The following is a 27,843-nucleotide window of genomic DNA, read 5'->3' as shown; positions in this document are numbered from 1 at the left end:
TTCATGTATTTGGTTTTGTCGTGAATCATCTGGAAGTAGCGGGAAGGTTCTGTCAAATATTCCGTCTTGGGTAAACACGGTCGTTGTGCCATTTTACCCCACAAGCAATTTAACATCACTTTGGCAAACCATCGCCTGCCTTCGTTTTTTTCGATGTGGTCTAAAGAGATGCCTTCTTGTTCGTAGTATTTCTCTTTGAAATTTATTTGGTCTTCGGGAGTGTGACACCAGGAAGAATAGCCGCTGGCTTCTTGTTTCAGTTTCAAAAAGGCATCCACGTAGTCGGCGAAAATGCCTTTCTGAGTAGGGTCACCCTTGTGGTACTGTTGTGTCTTGGGAAAGTGGCAAATTTCGTACACTTCTAACAGTTGGTATCCCATGTCCAGAGCTTTGAACAATTCTATGCTGACCCAGGTTCCCGTCAAGGCCCGTTCTTCCTGGGTGTGATGGCAAGGCTGATCTTGGTTGCACGTTTCGGCACAAGTACGGCACAAGGGAAACATCAGTTTGCCTTGACAATGGTGAGGTAAGACGGGATGGTATAGGTTCGTGGGAGGCAAAACTTTACACTTGATCAAGCCTTCGTATTGTCGAATGTTTTTCAGGTCGATGTGTTCCGTTAACAATTGCGGGTGCCCTACAGGAAAGCGACAATATTTGCACACGTAGGGATACAGCGAACACACGTACAAGTATTTGATTTCTTCTCCTTTCTCTTCGTCGGCTTGGTACAGCAAACAGGTGGCATTGGTCCTTCCTCCGTACAAACTATCCCTCGGGTTCAGCGGGTCCATGAACTGGTAACCTTCCACGAGGCGTTTAAACTCGGGATCGGTTTTCATACGGTGATCGTACTCGTGTTCCCACATTTCCACCACTTGGTATCCTTCCTGTTCTAACTTTAGGCGCCGCTGACAAGTGTCCTGGTACAAGTCTTCCATGGTTCGTTGCAAAAACTGATTTTTAGTGCCACGGTCAGGGTAACAGACGGGACATCCGTGAAATAAGCAACCGTTAAACTCGTACACAATCTTGGGGTTTTCTAAGTCCCAGCCATCGACCGAATACGTTCCGATGGTCTTTTCGCCCCCTCCGTTGCGGGCATGCTGAATCCACGTGTCTTCCTTGTCGCACAAGTAATGTAACCGACGTAGGGCTTTGACCGAGTATTGACGTTTGACAAAGTGGGTCGTTTGAGGACTGATGACAGCCACGGTGTTTTCAGGCATGAATCGTTGTCGATACACTAAGGAACACGCTTTGGCAATGGTGCAAGCTTCTTTCAAAGGATCGACCCCTCCGTGTTCCATGAACAGTTCTCGAACTTTTCCACAGCAACGCCGTAAAATGTCCACGTCGGAACGACAATACTTTAGCATTTCTTCCTGAAAGTCGAAAGGGTCCGAGGCGTGAGCTTGGTACCAAGCGTAGAAAGCTTCTCGTTGCTCGGTACGCATGTTGTCGGGGTCGTAATAGTGAGCCTCAGGTAAATGGGGTAGAACGGCATGTTGATTGGCTTCCGTATTGAAAAAGTGAGGAAAGTACCCTTTAGCCATTTCTGTCATTCCAAACGTTTTAGGCATTCGACTCAAAGGCATGGCCAAGTAACTCATCGAATCTTTAAACTGCACTTGTCCCACTTGCATGAAAATGATTTTGGCTCCGTTCAAAGTCACTTTAGGACGCTCGGTGCCTTGTTCCGTATAGTATCTGAGAAGAAACTGTCCATCGTATCCGGAGAAATTGTGAGCCATCACCGTGGCATGACGATGACAATCTCCGTAACGTTCGATGTCCTCTTGGCTCCACGTCTTGTCGATGGGATCTAAGACCCATTGGGCAAAATCGGCTAACGTGTTCGGTCCTCGAAAGATTTTTTCACGCCCTCCGGGAATTTTGCTGCAGTGAGGGCAATGACTGAAGATAGGTTCTTGAATGCACTTCTCGCACGCTCGATGAGCCACGCAGAAATTAGGAATGTGAATGCCGGTCTCTTGCATGCATTCGAAATCGAAAAAGATGAAATTGCCTTTCTTCTTGTGACCGTCCTCTTTCTCTGGTGGGGGTTGGTAGTTTTGCACGTAGCATTGGTGTTCCAAGTCCACGATGTGGTGACAAATGTGACATTTTTTCTTTCCTCGACATACGTGTGCCTTGGTACTGTTGGTACGTATGCCTTGTCTACACGTAGGGCACACTCTCAGGAGTTGACAAGCACATTTCTTCTGTGAACCTTGTGTTTTCAAATGTTGTTGGTAACTGGTAGGGCTGACAAACGTGCGCAGACAAGTCGAACAAGGCACTGGTTCTTCGCTCAGACAGGGTGGAGAGGCCAAACATCCTGGGCATTTCCATCCACAATGCTTGTGTTGCTCTCGATTATTATAACCATAGTCACATTTCTCACAGTAATATCTGTATCCCAGGAATCCGGTGATAGTGGTAATGGTATCGAAATGGTCATCGTGATGATAAACATGAATGTATTTTCCGTCCTTAAAGTCTTGGCCTCGAAACAACAGAGGTCCGCGCATTTCTTGAGGGTGCACTTTCAAGGTGTAGCGTGGAGCTAGGGCATCTTGCAATGTTTGCATCTCAGGAATGCCACAGGGTGTGTCTTTGGACAGGCCAGCTTGTTGCAACAGGAATTCTGCTTCGTTTCGTTGTTTGGTTCGGTTCGATTTTCGAATGTTCTCCCAGGTTCTTTTCCATTCTACCGTGTCGTTCTTGTTGGCATAGGTTCGTCCCACCACGATGGCACGGGCTAAGCACATCTGGTCTTGAGGGTTGTTAATTCGGACGAGACTTGTTTTGGTGTTGCGAAGGTCGTCCACCAATAACATCTTTTTGCGTCCTGTCCCTTGAGGAAGAGAGACGTGAGCCATTTTCAGTGTGGCTTTACCATCGGTGATGTCAAACTGGTCATTAGATTGTTGTACGTGTTGAATCTTGTCCATGACTTTGGAAGGGGTTAGTTCTGCGGGTCTGCTAAACTCGATCCAAAGAGGGGATTTCAAACCGTCGTGATCTATGGATAGTGTCAAGCGATCGTCTTCTTTGGGTTGACATTGTCGCTTGAGTGAAGTGAGCAAAGAATCCCACATCTCGGTGATAAACCCTTCTGCTTTCTCCAAGGGTACGTCGGCCTTGAAATCTTTAAACTTCACCGTGTAGGTGTAAGCCGTGGTTCTAAATTTTCTAGAGGAGCGCTTTTCCGTCTCTCGAATGGAATAGTACTTTTCAGGGTTGACTAAGGGTGGTGAACTTGGTTTAGAGGGTTCGGATTCTGGTTCACTCATGTCCTCTTCAAAATCACTGGCATGAATTTGTGCCAAGATTTCAGCCCTGGTACGAGGCGATAGATCACGTTTCTGCCTCTTACTTTCTTCTTCTTTCTTCTCGAATGAATAGGATCGTTTCATCTTGAGTGCAAAACGTCAAATGACTCAAGTTTAAACACCATAGACTAATTTATAGTCATGACAAACCAGCGTATATAAAAGGGTGTGTGTCTTGTCCTTTCACTATTCATTTCACTCTCAAACCGAGCAGAACGATGGAAGAGACTACCCAGATGGAACGTTTCGTCAGAGCTTTGCGAGGGGTCATTAGAAAATTCTCTTCAGACCAGCCTACGGACTACTCTCCTTCCTTTCGAGATAAAAGTCAGGATACTTGCTATATCTGTCAGAAGAAAGGGCATTGGTCTTCAGAGTGTCCAGACCGTCAAAAAAGAAAAAAAAAACAGGGGCTAAAAACGACAAAAGTCAAGATACCTGTTATTATTGTAAAGAAAAAGGACATTGGTCTCCAGATTGCCCAAAAAAGAAACAAGAGGAGTCAGAAGAAAAGAAGGATTCTTCAGAAGAAGAGAGGGATTCTTCGGAAGAAGAGAGGGATTCTTCGAAAGAAGAGAGGAATTCTTCAGAGGAAGAAGATGAAGAAAGAAGACAATTCTATTTAAAAGAGGCAAAGAAACAGGAGAAGAAAAGAAGAAGGGAAGAAAATGAGGAAAAAACGGTGAAGAAATTCAAAAAACAGAGAGACTAAATAATGGGAAAGAAGAAGTGTACAAACTTCTTAAAGTGTTCTGTGGTGAATTGTGAATTGGATTGTAAAAAATGGATAAAAGAATACATGAATGATATAAGGTAAGTGTCTTTGAGTTTTGATTTTAAAATAAGAAGCTACACTCACGCACTCATACACAGACACGTACTATAAGGGTAAAATGGGTGGGGTTTATTTTTGAGTTATTGGCAAATTGAAATTGTATTTCTTTTCGAGAAATGTGGGTGGCCCTGAAAAGGGCCTTTTTTCTTTATGGTGTAGGAGTGAGTTTAACCAATCAACTTTAACTGCCTTAAGCCTTTGCCACGGCCGAGGCCTACTTCTGATGATTGGGTTGAAATCACTAAGGGTGGTACGACAGGCTTAGTCACAGGGTTGGCGTGTTTAGCTCGGGAAGGTCGTATTCTCTTCGGTCGTGATAAAGAAGTCTGATACATTTGTTTCAGACTTCTTAACTCCGCTAAAATGTCCAACAGTACCGTAGCCGTTTGATTTTCACCCTCTTGTTTCTTTGCTGCTACTTCTTCTTGCTGTTGTTCGTGTTGTTTTTTTCTTACCTCTTCTTGTTGCTGTTGCTGTTGCTGTAGGAGAAAAGCTTGTTCCGCTTCCTTTTGTCGTTGCATAAATTTCTCCAATTCTTCTTTCTGTCTCTGTCTAAAATTCTCCACTTGCGGTAGTGAAGAAGGTAACGAAGGTTCCGGAACAAATTCTTGCGAGGTAAGAAAATCCACAAAATCCCAATGTACCTCTTCTGAAAGTAAGTCCGGGTTCCCTTGGGCAGTCTCCCCTGCTGGTGCACCCCAATGGATCGTTTTCTGAGTTTCCGTCATGTTGAATCACTGTCGCATAGATTGACTGCACACAAGCGCTAACGAATCTATGTAGACCACGTGAAGTCACAGACTGCTCTCTTCGGATTGGATGAGAGCTGACTGAATTTTGTAACGCGTGTTCGGATTGGTGAATGAATTCAATCCGTTTCAATCCTTCCTGTACCTATAAATAAGCGCAGTTCACTGCATTGATTCACCTATTCTCGTCGCTTCAAGATGTGGACCACAGTTGAGTCATCCACCCTTGTGTCTTCCATGATGTTTAGGACGGACATGCTCATGTATATCAGGTCCAAGTGGACTGTTGTTGATAGGACAGATACTAGTCAATGGATGAGGAGAGTTTACATAGAAAGACAAGGATGTCTCAAGAGGGTACTTGTGTATGGACCGGCAGTTAGAAGGAGTTTAAGAAGAAGAAGAAGAAGATGTGACAGATGCCATCTATGTTAATGTTAATATTAACATAAACCCAAAGGCCCTTTTCAGGGCCAGCCATATTTCTCGAAAAGAGATAGCCTTTCCATTGCCTACCTTTTTAAATTTAAATTTAAATTTAAATTTAAAAAAACTTTTTTAAAAAAAAAAAAATCCCATATTCAATTCCTTTTGTCCCTAGACAAACCCAAACTCTATTCCCATGTTCAATTCCCCTTGTCCCTAGACAAGCCCAAACTCTATGTTAAATTCCCATTGTCCCTAGAGTGGCCCAGCGTTTTTCTCCATGTTAAATTTCCATTGTCCCTAGAGTGGCCCAGGGGTGTTTTTAATGCTAAGTCCCATTGTCCCTAGGGTGGCCCCATTCACTACTCATAATGACATCCTTGTCATCATCCAAAGTTATTATGTCACACTAAAAGGTAATTCATAGTATTAAAAAAAACGTGTGATATGATTGTCATCAGACTCGTCTGTTGATTTTGTTGAATATATTGGGAATTTCCTGCACTTTATCATCGTGGGAACGCTAAACATAATCACGAGGGATACATTAGGCCACAGACTGACACGGTGAACAAAATGACGGAATTACTAAAAACAAAGAAACCCAAAAGAATATTTTACATACTTAAATTTAAAAAAAAAAAACCATGAGCTTTCGGTCCCCTCGTTTAAGCAAAAATATATGACCAGAAGTACATATCCAAAAAGAAAACAGGGAATGGACAATACAGACAAACATAAATTTTATAGGATTTCCCGTATGACCCACAAGTATCCCTCGCATGTTAGCCTACGAGCTAATGCTAATTCCCCTATAACCCGAAAGGGTCACGTGCTACTACTTTCTCGGTTTCATTTCTTACATTTCGGCACATGTTCTCAAATACTATGATCAACGATTAAAAGATGTAATGAAACTCAAGGTACATGTACGCTCGCGTGAAGGTGATATAAACAATTCTTGAACAAACAACACGGCTCGCAAAAGCTGGACAGGCTTCAACTCGCTTTATAAATTTAATATTAAATCATTACCTATTTAAGATCCTCTGTACACGTATTTAAATTTATATTATTGTTTACTTAATTTAATTTGAATCATAATTAATGAAACCCAATAACCACGTGTTTATGTTGTTTTAGCAGAATTTTGGTGGCGAAATGAATGCTTTTTTTCTACTGGCTACTATATAAGGTGAATTTAGGGGGTGAAAACAAAAATTTCGAAAGTGTCTCTGGATCTTTACTGACTAAAACGGTGTTCATTCTCAGACATCACTTATCGATCATCACTACTGAACACAAAGGTGTAAACAAAATTGAATGCCATTTAAATTAAAATCACAAAACACTTAAATATAATATGACGAAGCTTTTATGAGCAGTTCAGATTAAGTTTAATTTTCGAATTTTTTAAATTGCAGCATGTAATTTTCCCGCAGAAGTTATCTTATCTGTCAAATGCACTAAATGACATATTTTTGAAAGCAACTATTTATAGACTTTGCCTACTGTAAACAAGATATAATTTACGTTAAATATTGATGCCACCATTTGCTTCTAAATGTTCGATATGCAAGCAGAACCCCAATTTCGCCTACAAACGCATAAAATTTAAGGCTTAAATGTTATTTTCATACTACACAATTATTCCAGTAATTGCTTCCTTTATTCCGGTATTAATTCCGGTAAATCCCTTTGCTCCGGTTAATCTGTTGTCCCGGATATTAAACTAGTTATCGTTCTTTTTAATGTAGGTGGCACTAGATTCGCTATATCCGAAAAAACATGATGCTTGGTGGAACCCCAATTATCGTACTCAGTGAGTGTTTTAAATTTGTATTCGAAAATAAATATAATCTATCATGTTTAGATATTATATGAACAATTTATTTTTCAATTTCAGACCAGAGAACCAAGCGGGAATCCGGTCGCAAGGTTCAGCATGGGAATATAGCGGCCGGCAAGGTAATGAACATGTGAGAACATGGACGTCGCCATGATAAACAGAACATTCTAGATCGTGCATGCTGTCAGTGGCAAATGAATAAGAGTGTTTCTGTTGAATATAAGCATGATTGCATTTTTTAAACTGCTAAATAACTATGACAAATTACAAAAACAATGGTTGGAAAGAGTACAAAAAGGATGACTCATGTTGCGTGTTTAGTCCGACAATGTCAGACGTATCACTATGTAAGACCTCGACGCTGATATTTATGTTGTGGTCGTCAAGGTCTTACAGCCTAACTAACGGCTCTGTGTAGCGTGTTTTGATGTTGACTAACATTGTTAGGAAAGTCTAATTTTCAGGAATATTTCACACAAGTGGAACTAAAATAAAGACGCTTTTCTACAAAGTAAAGTCATAATGTTGTAGTCAAGACTTTACTTGCTCTGATGTCTTTTCTCAAATAAATTCAACTTCTCACAAAAGAAATGGACCTGTTTTCAAGTTTCATTGGCCCTCATTTCAGTTGGCTGGAAAGTCGGGATTGCCAAAATTGGGTTAAGTTGAAATATTATTCTTTAATGGTTTAACGAAACGAATAACAAATATACTGTGCCTGTTGGAACTGTAAGCAATGGTTCGTCTCGTTCAAGAAACATATCCCCAACATGAACCTACTTGAACTTACTTCCACGTACCTCAACTACCGTCACATTGCAACAAATTGAAATGTATGTCAGCGCAACATGAAAATGTGTCCATTTGCTAGTTTCATATTTTCATTCTGACAGTATTTGGGCATCTAAGTCATACTGCCAAAATAATGGGGCTGTGTAGCATGTTTTGATGTTGACGAACATCATTACGAAATTCAAATTTTCAGGAATATCTCACACAACTGGCAGCCAATAACAATGCTTTTCTACAAAGTAAAGTCAATGTTTTAGTCAGACTTCACTTACTCTGATGTCTTTTCTCCAATAAATTCAAATTCTTTCAAAAGAAATGGACGTGTTTTAAAGTTTCATTGGCATACATTTCATTTGTCTGGAAATAACATGAATTAATCAAGTGGATTTAAACACTATTGCCATTACAATCATTTTACATTTTTAAATTGAAATGTATTTTAAATCAAATAAAATAGGTTACTACTTGCATATACTGTTGACACTAATGGTACTTATATTTTTCTAATAACATTCAAAAGATTATTTCTGAAAAGATTATATTATCAGTGACTTTATTATTTGAATACATTTAAAGCAATATATCTATCTCGTTTATCTAGTGCGACATTTACCTGAAATAGTGTGCAGTTGTTTAATGACATCATTTAGTGATAACTTTTGAGGAGGTTTCGATGGCGGTTATTGTGTAACATGGTTCACAGGAAACCTCCGTATTCTGATCAAAATAAGATGTTATACACGCAGACATGTTTGAATTTATTTAAAATGATATTCTTTTAAGTTCTATGGCATACAGGTGGAGTATCAAAGGGTTCAAGTTTGCTCTTATTAATGTTCATTAAATGCATATAAAATATGATTTGAAAGTGTCTTTTTATGTACTTACCCTATGTTAGCTGCATAGGCAATGATTGGTTGCCTCATTCCAAGGTTTCCTTCCGTTTTTTTTCTTCAGATTTTTTAGGTGTGCATTTTCCATGACAATGCAATATGGCAGCCTAAATTTCTGAAAATAAGCATCCTATTTTCATGGGGTGTTTAATGTATGCAGTGCCATAATTAATAAATATAAATTATCTGGTACTTAAATTATGTGTATGTATTTGAATAAGTCCATTTCAGACATTTACTATTGAAAACTGCTTATAAAACTCGTATAACAGCATAGTTTGTATAGTGTTAGATTCAAATGGGCATAGCAGAGATAACTTTGATATGGCTACCCTAGTCCTAAAGTGTAAGATGCATCCACAGATATTTGTGTGTTTGGGGTCACTCTCTTATTGCCTAAATAATGGAGATGTGTAATTGTTCCAAGGTTGACTAACATAGAATGTGAAGTCAGATTTTCAGGAATATGTCACTTTGTAGCCAATATTGACATTTTTCTAAAATGTTTGTCATATTGCCTTAGTCTCACTTTACTTTCATGTCTTTTCTCTAATAAATTTCCCACTTCTACAGAATTGTTTCCTTATCTTTCACGATATTGTTTATCTGAGTCTTTCCGACATCACAGTTTTCTGCAAAGATCCTCGACCCCCCCCCCTTTTTTTTTTGGTCAGTTGAATTACTTTCACTTTCTCTTCTATACTCAGAATTTTTCTTTTCTCAATGACATGTTGATCTTTTTGCAGTAAGTTATTCAAGTTGCCAACTACAAGACTAAAAAAATAATTTTTTATGCATTTAAACAAATTGCCATGTGTTTTTAAAGGAAGTGATCTTGTCACGTGATTCGTTAGTAGTAGTCTGGTGCCCTATTGTTTTTATACATTTCTTTACACTAAGTGAGAGAAGCCAAAATGGCTTCGTTATGTACCATTAACATCACGCAGATTTGACCTCGCGGCTGTTAGGATTTATAATCTTGACAATTATTGTCAGTAGTAATAGCCACTAATTACCAAAGTGAACAAGCTCAACATCTTACTAAGGGAAGCCATAAAGGCTATTAAACCATTTTCCTGCTTACTTGTGTATTGTACATCGATACTGCCACTTCTTGGCTGTTGCTACTGTTCAATAATTGTAATCTTAACAATTATCAGGGTGACTAAACCGGACATCTCATGATAACACAGCAGTAAGGCTAATCGGATTACATGTACTTACCCTTTTGTATGGATTAAAATTTGAGTCTCGGCTTTATGAAATAAATGAGGCTTCTCGTGAAGCGTAAATGATATAATATTAACCCTAGTGGTACATGTACTTCAGTCAACACTTCTTTCACTAATGAAAACCTGACATCCTGCGTGGGTTCGAGTCCAAGGCTCGGCTAGCATGGGTACATGGGAAAGCCTGCCAGTACCTTCTCGTGGGTTGGTGGTTCTTCCCTGGGTTTTCCAGGGTTGTTCCTCCACCATTTTTACTGGCCGCCATGTGTGGCCTATCTTGTGCTGAAAAATGGTGTTAAACACACGTTATGAATAAAATACCTGTTCTGGATACATATTAAAATAAAATGCAGCCGCTTGTGAGGGGTAAATTTAATATTATTGCACTAATATGCTGGTTGCGTTAGCGGGGTGGCCTTTTGTGAGGGGTACTTTTGAACACGTCGGTGCTGACGGATTCTAGGATTCTAGCCATAGGGAGCGGGTGGCCGCTGGTTAGCGGGGTTGTTCACGAGGGGGACTAGTGTACTTGGTACATCATATATATATATATATATATATATATATATATATATATATACTGATCACTTTAAAGTATATTTAAAGTTTTTTAAAAAAAAAACGATTACCTACCTACCCTAATTAAAACCTGTCATTTCTGACCACAATCGTAATGCATGGATCGATTTTATTATATAAATGCTCTATTATGAGTGACCACCTGCTGAACGTGACCAGCCACCGCGATGTCTTGGCAAAATATGCATTTCGACACTGCTGTGAATGACCGCATCACAAAATAAAAAACAGATCGACACCACTGACCTTGACTTAATCCTTTGTAAACATGAGAGCTCAGGATAAATGTATGCAAATAAAATGCACATTAAATTATACTACAGTTGAACAACCATATAGCGAGATAAACACCACTAACCATCATTTAATCCTTTGTAACTTTGACCACATAAATAGTAAAGATCGTTCTAATAAGGTATTTATTTTTTTAAAAAATTGGCTAGCTACCAGTTTTCTGAAATTTAGAAGTCCAGCATATGGTGTCATTTGTAAAATGCGGTAAACCAGACTAAAGTACATGTCACTAACTGCCATTGTAGTACTGAAGTCATGTGAATAGCCAGTAAGATTAACCATTTTTTCATCAAAGGGATTAATGATGGTTGTACACAGTCAATTTAGAGGTTTTTATTTTTTCTTTATCTTTTGAAAGGGCTTCAGTGTGGGGTTGAGTACATTGTTTGTCTTTGCAGTTAATCCATAATGCCTGGGGGGTGAGTGAGCTCTTTGTCTTTAATATTAGTAAGTGAGAATCATTTCCAGGTTCTTTTTAAATTTCTTTTGTTACAGTGTTTCACCAAACCAACATCTGTTTACCCACGTGCAGATGGATGCAACTTTGGTGTATTTAGCTATAATTCTGACGATTTAAACTTCGTCTCAAAATAAATGTATTGTTTCTTGAGGAGTTAATTATGTCTTTTGGTTTCATTCGGTGGTACATAATATATATTTATTGCACATTTGCCCCCAAATCTGATCAAAACCGAAATACATCTAGTTGTTATTACATCAACACTAATAACAGTGGCAGAACCTCCGATGAAAAAAAGAGAAAAACACTGGAAGAAAAAATTAATGTAATTGAAAGAAGTGAAAATGGGGAGACTGCTCGCAAAATAGCAGTTTAAGTCACGGTCAGTGATAATGAAAATGAGTCATCTGTTGTTGAAATTCTGCCTACGGTTATTTAACTTTCTACAGACAGAGAACATTTAAAGGAGATTAAAGAATATGCTTTACAGCATGGCAATTCTAAACTTTTGCTTCATTGCTCGGAAATGGAGATACGTGTTTGGATCAAACAGCTAAGTAAAAAAAATGTCAACAAAGAAGTACATTATATAATGGTTTTCTTAAAAGAAAAGTGATTAAGTGCATAGAATAAGATATATACGTCATAGCTAACTATGCAGATTTTGTTACATTTGAAACACCTCTAAAATATATGGCTATGTGAAGCTACCTTGTGGATATGATAAATATTACTGTTGTTTATTTGACAAATCATGTACATATACTAATAATATATGTACATGTTCATGTGATGTTCAAATATAAATTTGATTAACGTTGTTTGAAAATGTAGATCTTTATCTAGTTATTTTGCGAGGAATGCATGCAGTATTTATCAAGATTTATGAATAAAGGATATGAGTAAAGGTATTTTTTCATCTTCAACAATGCTAACTAGTGACCCTGAAAAACAGTCCATTTTCTCACACCTCCTATGAGAGACCACCTGTCTTGAGAGACCACTTTTGGTTGGCAGAAGGGGCAATCTCTCATAACAGGTTTTACTGTAGCTCAATTGTTTGTCATTTTCTTAATCCAAGAGTTGCTGGGTCAAAACATGCCAATCTCAGCCCAGGTCAAACGCTTCGCTGTGTCCTTGGAAAGGCACTTGGCTCCCATTTCACTGTCATGAAATTTGTCAATAATGTATTGTTAGGTAGATTTAATTTAATTGTTTGTAAGTTTTAAAATCTTTTTATGTTTAATTACATTTTATGTAATACTAATGTAGTTTTGTTTACAAGGACCTCGATACTTTTCCAGAAATAGTTGACCTTGACTGTCCATTTGTAAACACTTAAAGCTGACTTAGTTCCCGGCCTTAATTCTGTGAGAGAAGTAAACAACTTTTTATTTTTATCTTGTTCTTAGAGTAAAATGATTGGTTTTCATCAAGGTCATACTGGGACTACGTACTTTTATACGTAAATACTTCTTGAAGGTTCTGGAAAGTTGACCCTCATCCAGGTATTTGTTTTGTGCTTCAAATTACTGTATAATCATTGTTTATAGAGATATCTCTCAGTTCAGCTTTTAAACACTGGGATATAAAGGTGTTTCTTTTCTTGTATCATTTTGTGAATTACATTTGAATGTTTATTCAGATTATTTGGATTCAAAAGGATTAATTCTTTTTCCTGGAAATATGAGTGCTCATACAGAATTCTTGGACAGAAATTTCATTAATTCAAACACCGTGTTATTGTTTGTGAATAGCAGAGAACTGTAGACCTTACAACACCACAAAGGATACAGTATATGTCATTGTCTACCATCTTGGATTCTTTGTCAGGAATCAACTAGAATTCATTAGAACATTTCATTATTAGGACTTCTAAAATTTAATTCATGGATTATTTTTGGATTTGATTATTAAAACTAAGTTCTTATTTTAGTTATTTTTACAGTATTTTTCCAGGGAAATAAATTATTTGTTAAATTTTTCAAAACTTGTTGTTTTCACTCTCTCTTTTGTTACTATTTTTTTAAGCCTAAACATGTAACACAAGAGTATTGCCATATTAAGTCAGCTGTCTGAAAATGTTTATTTAACAACTGAGGTGGTTGTCCTTCTTTGGTCAAATTTGATAATTTAAATTGGAAAAAATGGATCTTTTATGCAGTCACCAAAATTGGTTGTGGTAGGAATTGAATTTTCAGACCGTTTCATTTAATATTCACCATAGAGCCATTGTTGCATTGAGGTTTCATTTTTTTACTTCAGTGCATGTCAGACAGAAATATACTGCCTCAATTTCTAATTCAACCATTTGCTGATCAGTTTATCATACAGCACAGCATAAGATGAAACTGAGAAATACCATGATTTTAAAGCTTTCATTTAATTTAGCATTTAAAATAATGGGAACTTTGTTCATAGAATGGTTGTCTTCTCTTTCAGGCTATTGCAGATATTATACGAACATGTCTTGGGCCAAGATCAATGTTGAAGGTGAGTTACATCATTAGAAATATACATGTAAGAGATTTTATAGTGATGAACAGGGCCTGAAATTATTGCCAGTCTACCAATCTGAGATGGCAAGTTGATCAACATTTCAGTAAAACCCCAGCCCCAAGTATGCAGTTGGATCTGAAAAGTTGTGCTGGTTGCTGTTAGGAGTTAACAAGTGGGCTAGTGTCAGATGTCTTGAGTAAAAAATGGAATGGCATTCACTTTCATGATTAACTAATTGGTTTATTGTCAACATTTAGTAACAACACTTGACAGGGTACAGTGAATGCCCCAGTGGAAGAAGCCATCTGTTCTTCTATACATCAAGGAGCTAAGTGAACTGATTGTGAAAACAACATGTATCAAACTAGCATTGTACCTTGCCCGTGTGATTTTTAGTACCTTTCCTTGGTCTAAAGTAAGTCAGTTCTAATCATGGCACTTGACCTACTACACAGATTTTGGCAATAATTACCTTGTATAATAGTGCATTGTACACATTTGAGTTCATAATAGTAGGATCCATCCTTCTCAAAGTATATTCACGTGCGTGGCTCCATGGCTTTTGCCTGGAATGGCTTGTGCAGATAGAAGTTCAGCACTTTAAATCAGATCTCTACAGCCAGATTATCGTCAAATATGAAAGCATACGAGGATAAATGACAAGTTTTCAATAACTCGTGTAAAGGAAAGGATGTCACACCACTATTGGCTTTCATTCCCCAACTCCCTAATTTCTTTCTCCTTGAGGAAAAGAAGCTATTACTCATGATAAACAAGAATGTATGTGTGTGATTTGGATTTTTAACGTAGCTTTAACAATTTTTCAGTCATTTTGCTACGATGTCTGTAGTGTGACAGTTTATATTGATGCTTAGCACTAGGGCATCATGTCGCAGACATGTAGCATGATGTCGCACCCAGTCACATCCTGACACCAGGCCAACCAATCCTACCACTAACCTTTTAATGCTGAGTACCAAGCGAGGCAGCTGTTAGTACCATTTTTAAAGTCTTTAGTATGACTCGGTGGGGGGTCAAACTCGTGACCTTACGCATCCAAGGCCGACACTCTAACCACTAGACCACCGGAGTGTTCGATAAACAAGAGTATAATTCCATAATTGCTGATACTTTCAGACATCAAGAAAGAGATGAGATTAATCACAACAAGAACCTTTATGATTTGTTGACAAATTTTTGACATCTAAACTATGCATGCTGACCATGTTCCCAAAGTGGAAGCTATCATGGGTCTTGATATGGCACAAGTTGTTCAAATTTAAGCTCTTTCTATCATGGAACAGAAGTAGCTCTCCTATCAGACTTGCCTTAGCTTCAGTTTCCAGGGTTATCAAGATGCATGCTCAGTCAGTGATCTAATCTGATTTGATTGCAAAGAACAAGCTGCCTTCTACCAACAACATGAAAATGGGCATACAACCCCAGTCCTTGAGAGAGATGAATTTTCGGGACCTGGTACATGCTCTCAGATTCTACCTAAAACACACTGGGTTGGATGATAGAGACATTTCCTACCACTTGAGGCAGAAAACAATGACATGACCACATAAGCACTGGCCGTTGGTTAAATAAAAGTTAAGTTGGCAGGGTATTATTATGAAGATTTCAGCTCATGAAATGTGAGCTGTTTCTGTGAACCTAGGCCTTTTTGAATGCAATGCTTCAATGAAAGACATATGAAAATAATTTGGCTGGCAAGCCAAATCAGATTTGTTTGGGGGTTCTTTTTTGCATGAAATGGCTTTTCATTATCAGTGTGGAATTTTGTTGGGCATCTGGTTACTGTCCAGACAGTTACCTTTCCCAGAAAATGAAAGTCACATTATTGGGTATGACCAATCAACTTTAGCTGGATTCACCCAAGAAAGTTTTGATTGTAAAACAATTGCGGGGTGTGTTGATCCAGGGAGTCCTTCCTTGCACACATTTGAACAAATAATTTTGGTTGTGCTAACTAGCATTGACAGAATTTTATGTTTCTAGTATAACATTTATTATGCTTGTACAGTGTGATCTGAATGACCAGCATTTCCTTCTCTTACCTATTCTCTTGATGTTAATGTGATGAGGCAATGTATTTGAATGAAAAATAAATTTTTGTGCTAAATTAGGTTCTCCAAAAATAGTTATCTAATCATATTACTATTAAGTCCTCCCACTCTCCCTGCAGTGTGAGCATCCTGTCTCATGGATCACTAAAGTTTAAAGTAGCCACATCTGGTTACAGGTTATAACCTAGCAGAATAAGGGGAGACAGTCTGTCAGGGCAGGATTCAGGAGATATCAGAATATCATTCCTAATGTTAATGTGTGTGTGATTTGGATTTTTAACGTAGCTTTAACATTGTTAATGTAATCGAGTAAGTGTTTTCAGTGAAACAATAGGTTATCTTGAGCTGCCACTTTATGAGACCATTGCAATTTATTTTCTTTTGCTGTTGGTAGTCAGAACTTTGACCACTGGATAAAACAATCATGAGGTCTGATATCAGCAAATATAAGGAGGACCTTTGCAGATTCAGCTTCTGGAAATTATGATCTGTACAGCTCAGCAGGGTGGGTGATCAACTGCCAGTTTTAGGGACTCTGTGGGTCCTTGAATCTCCAGGAGATGAAAGCCATAGTGAATGCTTTTTAAATCGTGGCAGAAGATGCTGTCTGCTGACATGTTCTTTCTGTTTAATGACTCCATTGTAACAAATTACACGAGAAGACAACAGGAACCAGTCACCAGATCTATGCCTTCTGGTTTTAGATTTTCTTAGATGGCACCATTATCAATAAATAACGTCTAAATCTGTTACATTCCAGAGACAGTTAGCTAACTGAAATTGATCGGCCTCTTCATCCCTATATATTCAGATGAGTCTGCAACTATGGGGGTCAACCTCTCCTGGGTTTGTCTGCAACATGGTTGAATGCAAGCTACCTGCCTTTATCCCTCCAGTTCTTTATCCTAAACCCAGGGAGTCGGTGTTCATTCCAAGAACTAGAGTGGTCTAAATGCATATGAATTCTCTTTGAACCTTCTGATTGCCATAGTCTTGCGGAATAATATCACAGTCTGTTCCTAATGAATCCAGTCTGTTGAACTAGGCAGAAGAAGTGTCCAAAATATTGGTCTTTATTCACTTGCTTAAGCAACCATGAGTGCAAGTGTTTCATCCAAAACTTGAATGGTTCAGTGCCCCCTTCCATTATAGGCAGACAATCATCGTAGCATTTAGTGGATAGAACCACTTGGGCCTAATACTGAATGCATATGAAAGGAATTTGAGTCTTCTCCACAGTGGTGCAAGTGGAAACACATCACTCCATTAAAAGCCTCAATACAACAAATGGCTAACTTTATCCTTTGCCTGATTGAAGACAGGATGTTAAACCCAATCATGATAAAATGCTTTGTTTCATGATCTCCGACCTATTTCATCATCAACAGAATAGAGGACATAGGCAAAAGGAGACCTCCAACCTTGAGTTTAACTTTGTCATCTGCTGTGGGTTCTGACATAGTTGAATAAAGCTCCTTTTGAACCACTGTCTGGAGCCTCATTGTCTTGCTTCTGTTGTAAACCTGCTTAACAGTTCTAGCTGCAGCATGCAGGATGGTCAAGGTACACACTTTGTTGATTGATCTGATCTCTTATGTATCATTGCATTAATTCAGTTATGCTGGTTCCATATTTCATTTCTACAACAGGCTGTTGCTCATAGGGAATCAATCCTTCGTTTTGAAATATCTTTCCTTGTTGGACCCTTTGTTTCGAGGCATCTTATAGGACCCTATAATGGCTTGAAAGCGGTACCTGAAGTGAACTGAGTTGATGAGACAAGGCAGACTTCCATAATCATTGTTCTAACCTGACGTAACATATCTACTCCAATAGTAGCTGAAGTATGGACTGTCTTTAGTGATGATCTGTCTGTCCAAGCAGAGATTATTCTTGTCTGGCAAAAATCGTGGTGGGCAGATGAATTGGCATTTTTGTTTATTTTAAAAAAAAAAAAAATCAAGCTTTGGAGGGCTGGATTGCAAGGTAGTGGTGGTATTCCTAATATATTATAACTGAAAAAATATTTTACCTAAGTTGGTTTCTTCCAGAACCAAAACTGTTTTGGTTTACACCCATATCAGTTTATCTGTATAAAGTAATAAGTTAAAATTTACAGAATACACAATATAGATGATAAATGTACAGCTTATAAATGACTGCATATATTTGACATTTTTCTTTTTTTTTCTTCTCAGTAGAGACAATATCAAACAATGGGAGTTGTCTGAAAAAATAAATGCATGATAGGAGCCGATTTTGTGGCCTGGATGGTGATCATGATGAAAAGGAGTAATAACAATAATGAAAAAAATGAATTAACCAGTCTTTCAAAACTGAAGATTAATAAAGTAAAATGAATTTTGATTCAGTTTTGTTTACTCTGTAATTAACATGCATGTTGGATTTTATCAACTTTGGCATACTTTTATTAAACTTTGCAGATGTTGATGGATCCCATGGGAGGTATTGTAATGACTAATGATGGAAATGCCATTCTCAGAGAGGTAATACATGTTAGAGGTACAGAGTGTAAGTGAGAAATGTTAGGCAGTCACATTTTTACTTAATTTATGACTTGTCAAAACCTGCACATATATAACCATTATAAAAAAATGATCCCTTTTCATGGTGTAATTAGAAACTCACAATAATGTAAAATTATTGTTTTTGTTGAATTTTTTAATTATTTAAAAGTAAAAATGTTTGAAGTTGTAGTATCAGTTGATTCTTTCTTGGTTTTGTGAATACTAGTCATTGATACACATAGTAGTGAATTTGATGTTACTTCCTGTAGTTTTGACTGTTTGTGCTATATATTATATAAAACACCACCACGTTACATAAAACTAATTCATTTTAATTCCTAGAGTTTGCATAGACCTAGATGTATCTTTGTTGGTTTTTGTCTGTCTACTCCATTTGGGACAGTGTTATGGGCATTGTCAACCAACTCCACATTGATTACATGGCATGCTGCTCATATTGATGAATCCTTTAAAGGTTTTGAGCACTCCGTGTCAATTAAACGAGTTGAGTCCCAAGAATGCCTATTTTCTCCTGAATTTTTTCAGATCAATGTGCAGCATCCAGCTGCCAAATCCATGATCGAAGTGGCTCGCACTCAGGATGAGGAAGTTGGGGATGGCACAACCTCCGTCATTATCTTAAGTAGGTATCATACTTTGATATTACAGAAGGGCTTGAAATTAGCAGTTGTCTGCTGGCCCAAGGCTAGTAAATTTTCTCACAACAAACGAAGATTATTCAGATTGCATTTCAAAACAAGACTATAAAGCTTGGCTGTTTTTGTTAGATTTGTATGGTAAAGTTGTTTGTTGAAGACTGTTGGTCCAAGTTTCCTTTGACCTTTCCCACCCCATTTTAAATATTTATACAGTTGGGGTGTGAGGTCAGAGTGATTTGACTATTGAAAAGTTGAAATTTTTTGAAACCACATGGTTTCCATATAGGGGAGTTTTGAGTATAACATTTGTTATTTTGTTTATTTGTTGACAGACGAGATGAAACTACTGCATTGATTGACTCTGACCTGTTTCTCTCTATTTTCATTGATAGTTACATGACAACCCAGGCCTGTCAACCCTTTTTTGCCTCAAGTCTTATGAAGATTACCCTTAAAATACAGGCTTATGGCATAAAAGCAAGAACAGTAAAATGATCTTTGCCAAAAAATTGAGTATAACATTTGTTATCTTGTTTATTTGTTGACAGACGAGATGAAACTACTGCATTGATTGACTCTGACCTGTTTCTCTCTATTTTCATTGATAGTTACATGACAACCCAGGCCTGTCAACCCTTTTTTGCCTCAAGTCTTATGAAGATTACCCTTAAAATACAGGATTATGGCATAAAAGCAAGAACAGTAAAATGATCTTTGCCAAAAAATTGGACTATTGGTTCATCTTTGTTTGATTTAGATCCGGTGTTTCATATTAGAATTAGTGAAATTAGTCAGGGAACCAGACTAACTTTACAGCAGCACCTCAGATGCTTTAAACTGCACTATTTGTTCATGCGAAGCATCTGCATGATTAAACTGTTGATTGTATTAAAAAAAAATTTAATGGCGCAAGTGATGCATTTTTAAGACAAAAAGGAAATTTAGCCTCTTGAAGTGTTAATAAACACAGAAGAATAAAAAGCAATATTCATATTTTTGTGAATAAAAGCTGGAATGACACAATTATATTTGAGACATCATGTGCCGATTGAGTATGTCTTGTGGCGGAAGATTAGTCCTACAATGTAAGACATAACACGTTATTTTTGTTTTTGTGCTCCCACAACATAAATATCATCATTGAGGTCTTACATGTAGGTCTAGGTGGGCGATATGAGTGCTAACGTCATGTGAAATGGAAAAAGAATTTCCAAGAATTACGTCAAGTTGAGAGATAGCAACAAGCTATCGAGTTGCATAGGGTTTGGAACTGAAGTTTGTGCATCTGTACTAGTGGTAAATAAAGTATTTGCTTACTTTGAAAACTTTTCAGTAGAACATAATGTTTATTGTTGCTGCATGTTTTGAAAACAGTACTTTTAATTATGTTTTTCAGCTTTACAGTAGCAGTATATGATATTTTGTTACGCCTTACTGAAAACTGTTAAAACTTAAGGAGATAAAACAATTGCCTTACTGAGACGGCAAATTTCACAGCCTACTTATCCGTGACATGAGGTCCATTAGTCATGTAATACCATTGAAAACTCCCTTTCCAATGTTTGCTGTACAAAATTTTTTAAAATATTAAAAGAAATTCATGTAATTTTTTTAACTTAAAAACATGTTGCAACACACCATCATTAAGGAATGAACCATCGCATGTTGAGTATACTACCAGACCTGCCAACCTTTAGATTTTGTTGTACGTTTTACGAAAATTACCCTTTAAATATGGATTACGGCATGAAAGCTAAAACATGGGGAAAATGAACATTGCCAAATAATCTGCACCTATTTGTTCATGCAAAGCATCTGCATGATCAAACTGTTGATATAAAAAAAATTTAACTGGTGTCTTGCAAGCGTTTCATGTTTAAGACGAAAGGGAAAATAAGCCTCTTGAAAATTGTTAATGATCAGCACAGAAGAATAAAAAGGAATATTCAGATTCTTGTGAATAAAAGCTGGAAAGGACACTATTACATTTATCAGACATTACATGCCAATTTGAGTATCTCGTGGTGGGAGATATGATTGCTGTCATCGTGTGAAATGGAAAAAGAATTCCAAGAATTACATCGTGTTGAGAGATAACAACAAGCCTTTGAGCTGCATTGGATTTGGAACTAGAGTTTGTACAACTGTACTATTGGTGGTAAAAAAAAAGTCTTAGTGTACTTTGCAAACTTTTCAGTTGAACAGTTGAACATAATATTTATCTTTGCTGCATGATGCAATTTCTGGACTTTTCTTTACGTTTTCCAGCTTTACAATAGCAGCTTATGCTATTTTTTTACATCTTACTGTAAACTGGTCTAACTTATGAAAAAAAAACAACTGCCTTACTGAGACGGACTCGTCAAAGTTTGCAGGTCTGTAATACAACAATCATCATTTGTGAACTTGACGACTCTTCATGAAAGTTGCTGCAGACATATTGACTAGTTAACGTGAATGTTATGCATAAATGATTTATCAGTTTTTTTTGTGTCTATACTCTTGTACTAACTACGAATCCACATGAATTTAGCCAATTTGTGACAAAATATTTAACTGCAGATCCAAGTAAGTACCAAAATTAAATGTACTTTTTTCATAGTTTTCTGTAATTATGGCATGTGATTCATAGATTGCTCAGATTAAGCTTTTTTGCCACTTCTCTTAGTAACAGACATGATTTTTCTCCGTTTTAAAGTGGAATTCCACAATGACCCTTGTAAACTATTTGTTCCATATATTAGTTAGCACACAACTCTCGTAGAGAGTATTCTGATCGGTCATAGGTTTAAATTCATCTGACGAATCTTCTTGTAATGGAAACAGATGGCAATGGAAAGAAGAAGCATGCTTGCAAAACATGGCATCCTGAGTTGTTGAGAGAGACCATGACACAAAAAGTTTACATAAAGGTTTAAAAAAACATACGGAAATGGGAATGGCTGGAGCAGAAGGTCAACGTAAATTTAATTGGTCAGTTTATAAGAAAACTGAACACTTGAGGACTTGCATTTTGTGACATCTGCAATAAAGATCTGAATTACGGTAATCGCGGTTGGAAGAGTTTGGAACAGCACCTTCAGAAGAAGCTGTATACGAAAAAATTGAAGCTCAGAGGACAGCTGGAAAAAGTGCAATTAACTACTATAAGAAGAAAGATCTCTTACTTGAGAGAACATATGTAGCCCTCTGTCAGAATTTGCGCACTGCATGTCGCCAATACAAGCACCAGCTTGAAAGGACAAAGGCCCTCATTGAGAAGGAAAAGAAACGATTGCACATTGAGCCAAAGAAAAGTCAGTGGTGACAATAAGGAAGACTAAAGAAATCTTTACCAAAGCCGCAAGAAGAGCTCGACTGGCATATCAACAGGTTGTGTCCATTGGAGAAAAAGACAAGTGAATATATGGGATTATTTTTATATAGTTGATGTACTTGGGTGATTATTTTAAGATTTTTTATGAAAAGAGAGAAGTATAATATATTTGCTGCAAAAATGTAGAAATTATTGCGACTTAATTACGATGTGAACACTGACAAGCACATGAAATAACTTCAGCATCAATAGTATTGGAAAATGTCAAGTTGAACATTTTTAGTAAGTTTATTAGTTTTTCATATGATTATTTTGGTTTATTTTATGATCATAAGTTGCACCAGGAGCGGTTTTTTATGAGTAAAATGCGTTCTGGACCCCCGGAGCAGGCCACTGCCTCTTGAGACCCTGTTGGGGGAGGACCCCAACCCCCCCCCCCTTAAAATTTGTTCTGCTTTTTCTTTATGGATGACCAAAATCATGTCGATAGTAATAATTATGCTTATACACCACTCCCTCGATAACTCGCGCCCGGATAACTCACGATCCCGCTTATAATGCGGTGTCCGTCTTGGCTCCTGATTTTTTCCAGAGAAAATGTATCTAAAATATCTTTAAAATATGCTGAACATGAAAAAATTACAATAAGAATTGATAAATTAAACCTTGATACATTGCTCGTTTTATCATCGAAAATGGTGATTAATGCCCGTAAAAATATAATCCATATTTTGAAATTTGCAAGTTCTAAATAAGAATTAATTTCAGAGATCTCAAAAAAGCTAATTACACGTATTTGGACGCCAGTTTTTGATCTGGGACGCAGAAAATCACTGAGGCGGGAGTCCTCCGTACGCATGTAATAGGTGCGTGGGAAAATTCAAAGATTTGCCGGTCCTGCTTCAGCCACCTGCTTTGTGGGAAAATGTGTTGATCATTTAACTGTGTTGATATTTACAATGACAGAATTCAGTGACTGAAAGACTCTTTGATGTACATACATGTTGCCATTTTATAAGAGTAAATAAAAAAAAAGAACATGATACAGTAGCTAGGCGGCTAGTTCAAAGGCTTTGACAGGCGGCCAGGTGAGAAAATATACTGATAAATATCACTAAATAGTGATTGAATTCAGAAGCAGAAAGACCCAGTTTTAAAATCCTAGCGAGACCTCTGTTTAAAGATATCATATATTATGTAAGTTTTTATGATAAATAGTTGTCAGTATACTGTAAATAAACAGTCTGGTGAAATAGCGATCAATGAAACTTCTGGTAAATGCTAACAGGTGGCAAGAGAGAATGAAATAAACACGTTATATGTTCTCCAGTGTGAAAGTCACGTTATAATCCTTTAATTCTGTTTCAGTGTACACATTAAAATCACAACATATTCTGTTCATTGAAAACATGAAAAGAGTCAATCGACCGTCACATCGAAACCCATGAGTACTTCTGTGAGAACCTAATTACATGCCGGCTTTGTTTTGATCAACAACTTGGGGAAGTGTTTGTTGCATTAAAAAATCGATTACAAGAGACCTGGGGTGCTGGATTAAGGGTCTTGGAAGCTGCCTTTGACGTAAAGCAAAATAGTAACAGAGAAAGCGATGATGATAGTGACTTCGAAGGTTTCAGTGAAACTGATGTCATTAATGCCGAGGCTGTTCGGGAGAAAGTAGTACAGACTCATGGTCCTGAGATGGGCATTTCTCTTGATGACATGGAGGAGTGGATTTGTGCTGACAATGATTGCCCCACAGCCGAATACATGTCAGATGAAACAATAATTAATTCTATAACAAACAAATTTTCAGCAGAAGACGATTCTAACTGGAGTATCACAAGTGTTGAAAGTGATGCAGACGCAGATGTTGCACCACCTCCCCCCTCTACACAGGAAGCAATCAAGCAATCAAATATTTTGATATTGCCATAAAGTGGCTGGAGACCCAAAATGTTGACTACGTAAAGCTCATGCAGTTGAGAAATCAGAGGGATTTTGCTCGGTGGGAGAGAAACCAAGGAGTAACACACCAACAAAAAAAAAATGTAACTGATTTTTTCAAAAAGTGAATTGATATTTGTCAAGCGTGGCACAAATGGCAAGTATTAACTTGTTCAAATTTACGTTGTTTTAAATTTGTAGACCAATTAAATATGTTAGTACTGATTAACCCTTGTTTTTTTGTTTTCCATTTTACTTCTATCGCATTCATATCTATATATCTATCGTTCGATCGACACTGTTTCTCGAAAAGAGTCGATCTTTTGTATATAAAAAACGTCTAATTTGGATCAAACAATAAAACTAGAATGTATCCAATTCAACATAAAAATTAGTGACGTAGTACACAGTGTGTGAAGTGGTACACGTTAAGCGAACAGAAACCACGTGGAATAATGTTTTCGATGATCGCCTCAATATACTGTAATTTATCCTGAAATTAATGTTGCCCTATGAGGAAATAATAAATAAAGTACACCGTTATGAAGAGATATTTATCCACAGTTAATCTCAGCACGATTATAAAGTGAGTATTCAACACTATAATCTGTCTACCCCCCCCCCCCTTATTTTTCCTTTATGTTGTTGATCACTTTATTGGTTTTTGGCTTATTTTATAGGTCCCTCGATAACTTGTGCCTCACTTATAGTGCGGTTGATGTTTCTGGACCCCGATGTGCATGAGTTATCGAGGGAGTGGTGTACCTCTCTTTGGTACGTGTGAACCTAACAACAAAGCAGTTCAGATTCACATTTAATACAATTTCCCTTCGATCACATACTATAGTAACTGATTATTAGGACTGCTGTGTACCCAGTAGAATTTTTCCTAAAGTTTTACCTGTCCAGTAATTTATTTGGACTGGAATTTATTTCTTAAAATTATTTTATTCAGTGATTTTTTTTTCACTGATAAAAAGAGTGCTCATAAACAATAATATTCTTGGACAGAGAAATTCACTGGGATTTATAGCGAATTATTACCTGGAATTATATTACTGTGTTTAACTGATTTGGCCCCAATCCCTGTCTGTAGACGTGATGAGGCTGTACCCTATTTCTGGGCTCTGCAGCATCAAGGTCATTTAAGGTACACCAACATGGGTAGTATTACAAAAAAGCAGACAGATATAGCTCTAAAATGATACCAAATCATCTGGAAGTTCTAGTTGCACTACAAAATACAGAGGGAAAAACCTTGTTTTTTGGACCCGTTTTTTTCTGACCCAAATTCGCTTGTGGTCAGAATGCGATTTTGTGTCCGGATTTGAGACCTTTTGGCCTCAGATCTAAGACAGATCAGTCTGAAATGCACACAGACAGGTGAACCTTTGCAAAAACTAGGATAAGGTGGGCATTTGGAATAAAGAGCGGTCTCCATACAAAAATGATGGGTTCATTAAGCAACTCCAACTTTTACCCTTCTGCTCATGCGCAAGCAAAATAACCAATGGAAAATGATGTTTCTAATACAACTAGGCATTAGTCTCATGGAAAATCTGTTGAAAGCCGATGTATTATGATGTATTCGGAAATAGCCCACCAAATGTCTTTCCTACGTGCATTTCAGGCGAAAATGACAAAAACCTCTGGGGCCAAATGAGTTAAACAAATGATACAGTTCACCAGTGTTGGATTTAATTTGCATTTCTTATAAAGTTTATTCAGAGCTGTTATTTTATAGGACTTGCATCTGTAACTCTAGGATTATTTTGGATTTAATTTGCAATACCCTAAGTTTATTTTTGTTTTACATTTTCACTTTGTATTCAGTGGAAATAAATTATTTGTTGAATTTTACAAACATTGATGCTTTTCACTCTTTTCTATTACTTATTTTAAGAGCATAGATGCATAACAGTGTATTGATAACCTACTTTATCCCATGCCATATCAGGTGGTGAGGTTTTGTCTGTGGCCCAGCCATTCCTGGAGCAACAGATGCACCCAACTGTCATCATAACTGCATTCCGACAAGCTTTGGAAGATCTGCTAGAAGTGTTGAAGGAGATCTGGTAAGTACTATTTTAAATCTTGAGGAAAATATTTGTTTCTGCTTGCGACACAAAATTTGGCCTTGTTAAAAGTTAGATATGGAGAACATTAACTGAGGAGAGGATCAGAAAGAAAAATTGCTATAGAGAGTGCTTCAGAAAACTGTTCACTTTTGACCTGTTAAATGTTGACAGATATAGAACATGCAAGGCAAGATTTAAGAAAACTACTGAGGTGTAAACATGTCTGCCTTTTTTCCCCCCTCACCAATGAATTTGGGAGGGGATAGAACAGTTTGCCCATTTGTTTGTTTGTATGCTGCATCAATATTGTTTAAAATGGCATGTCTTATCCAGAATTGCACTTTGAGCAAGCCCAGGGAACATATATCATAAACAGTAGTGCTGCACAAAATTTAACCCCCCTGACAATTCAGCCTGAGTGAATCACTGATATACGTAACAAGATATGTGTAATGAGAACTTTGTAACATGAAACCATCACTGGCATCCCTCATGTGGGACAGCTGCAAAGTTAAGGTAGTAATGTCAAACCTATGTACTTGACTTGTGCATACCTTCTAAAGTGTTAACCCTAATCAGATTGCAAACACTAACATTGGAACACATTTTTGTTGTGTATCAACTTCCACCCGTTGAGACAGATGTTTCTGGATGTGAACTAGGTTAAGAAACTTTATGCTGTGTACCACCTGAGAAAATTTTGTACTTGTGTGTGAATGCTTTTAAAGACAAGTTTCATTCCTTTAAGGGTTTTATATATTTAGCCTTACTGATCAGACACCAGAATATCTTGTGGGATTTTCTGTTGTCCACTGTCTGTCAGATGTCCCTCCATCTTGTTTGTTATTGCTATTTTTATTGAACTACATGGAGGATTATCATGAAGGTTTACAAACGTGTTCATCCCATGATCTAGTTGGTTGCAGATGAAATGGTTCTGTTTGCAGATTCAATATGGCCACCTCACTGGCCCTCTTTAAAATCTTGTTATCACTGTCCTTCTGAATGGATGGTCATATCAACGTGGAGTTTTCTCTAAAAGACTTCTTATGATGTTTAGCTGGTCCTAAGTGAAACTGTTACCGATCTGAAATCCATTATGGTTGCCATTGCAGTTATCTTGAAAAATCTTGTTATCGCACCAAGACCTGAATGGATAGTTAACATCAATATGATGTTTTCACTAAAAGGCTTCTTAGGATGTTCAATTGGCCATAAATGAAAATAGTGTTGATCTGATGTCCAATATGGCCACCATGGTAGCCATTTTGAATTCTTGTTATCATTACTTATCCTGAAT

General features: G+C 37.3%; 1 protein-coding gene across 1 annotated transcript in view; it reads left to right on the top strand.

Moving 5' to 3' along the window:
• The first annotated feature begins 7,073 nt into the window (after positions 1-7,073).
• The window catches only part of LOC149801732 (T-complex protein 1 subunit gamma-like), a 62,097-nt gene continuing 41,327 nt past the window's right edge, over positions 7,074-27,843 (top strand). Inside the window, exons 1-6 of the mRNA XM_089956039.1 lie at positions 7,074-7,170; positions 7,255-7,316; positions 13,887-13,937; positions 18,460-18,522; positions 19,090-19,186; positions 26,423-26,540. Coding sequence (XP_089812165.1) covers positions 7,137-7,170; positions 7,255-7,316; positions 13,887-13,937; positions 18,460-18,522; positions 19,090-19,186; positions 26,423-26,540 — 425 coding nt within the window. The 5' untranslated portion in view covers positions 7,074-7,136. The remainder of the gene's footprint in view (positions 7,171-7,254; positions 7,317-13,886; positions 13,938-18,459; positions 18,523-19,089; positions 19,187-26,422; positions 26,541-27,843) is intronic.

Source organism: Sinohyriopsis cumingii, chromosome 4, assembly GCF_028554795.1.
Source record: "Sinohyriopsis cumingii isolate HCF-2022 chromosome 4, ASM2855479v2, whole genome shotgun sequence".
Lineage (NCBI taxonomy): Eukaryota > Metazoa > Mollusca > Bivalvia > Unionida > Unionidae > Sinohyriopsis > Sinohyriopsis cumingii.
This window is presented reverse-complemented; position numbering and strand designations above follow the sequence as displayed.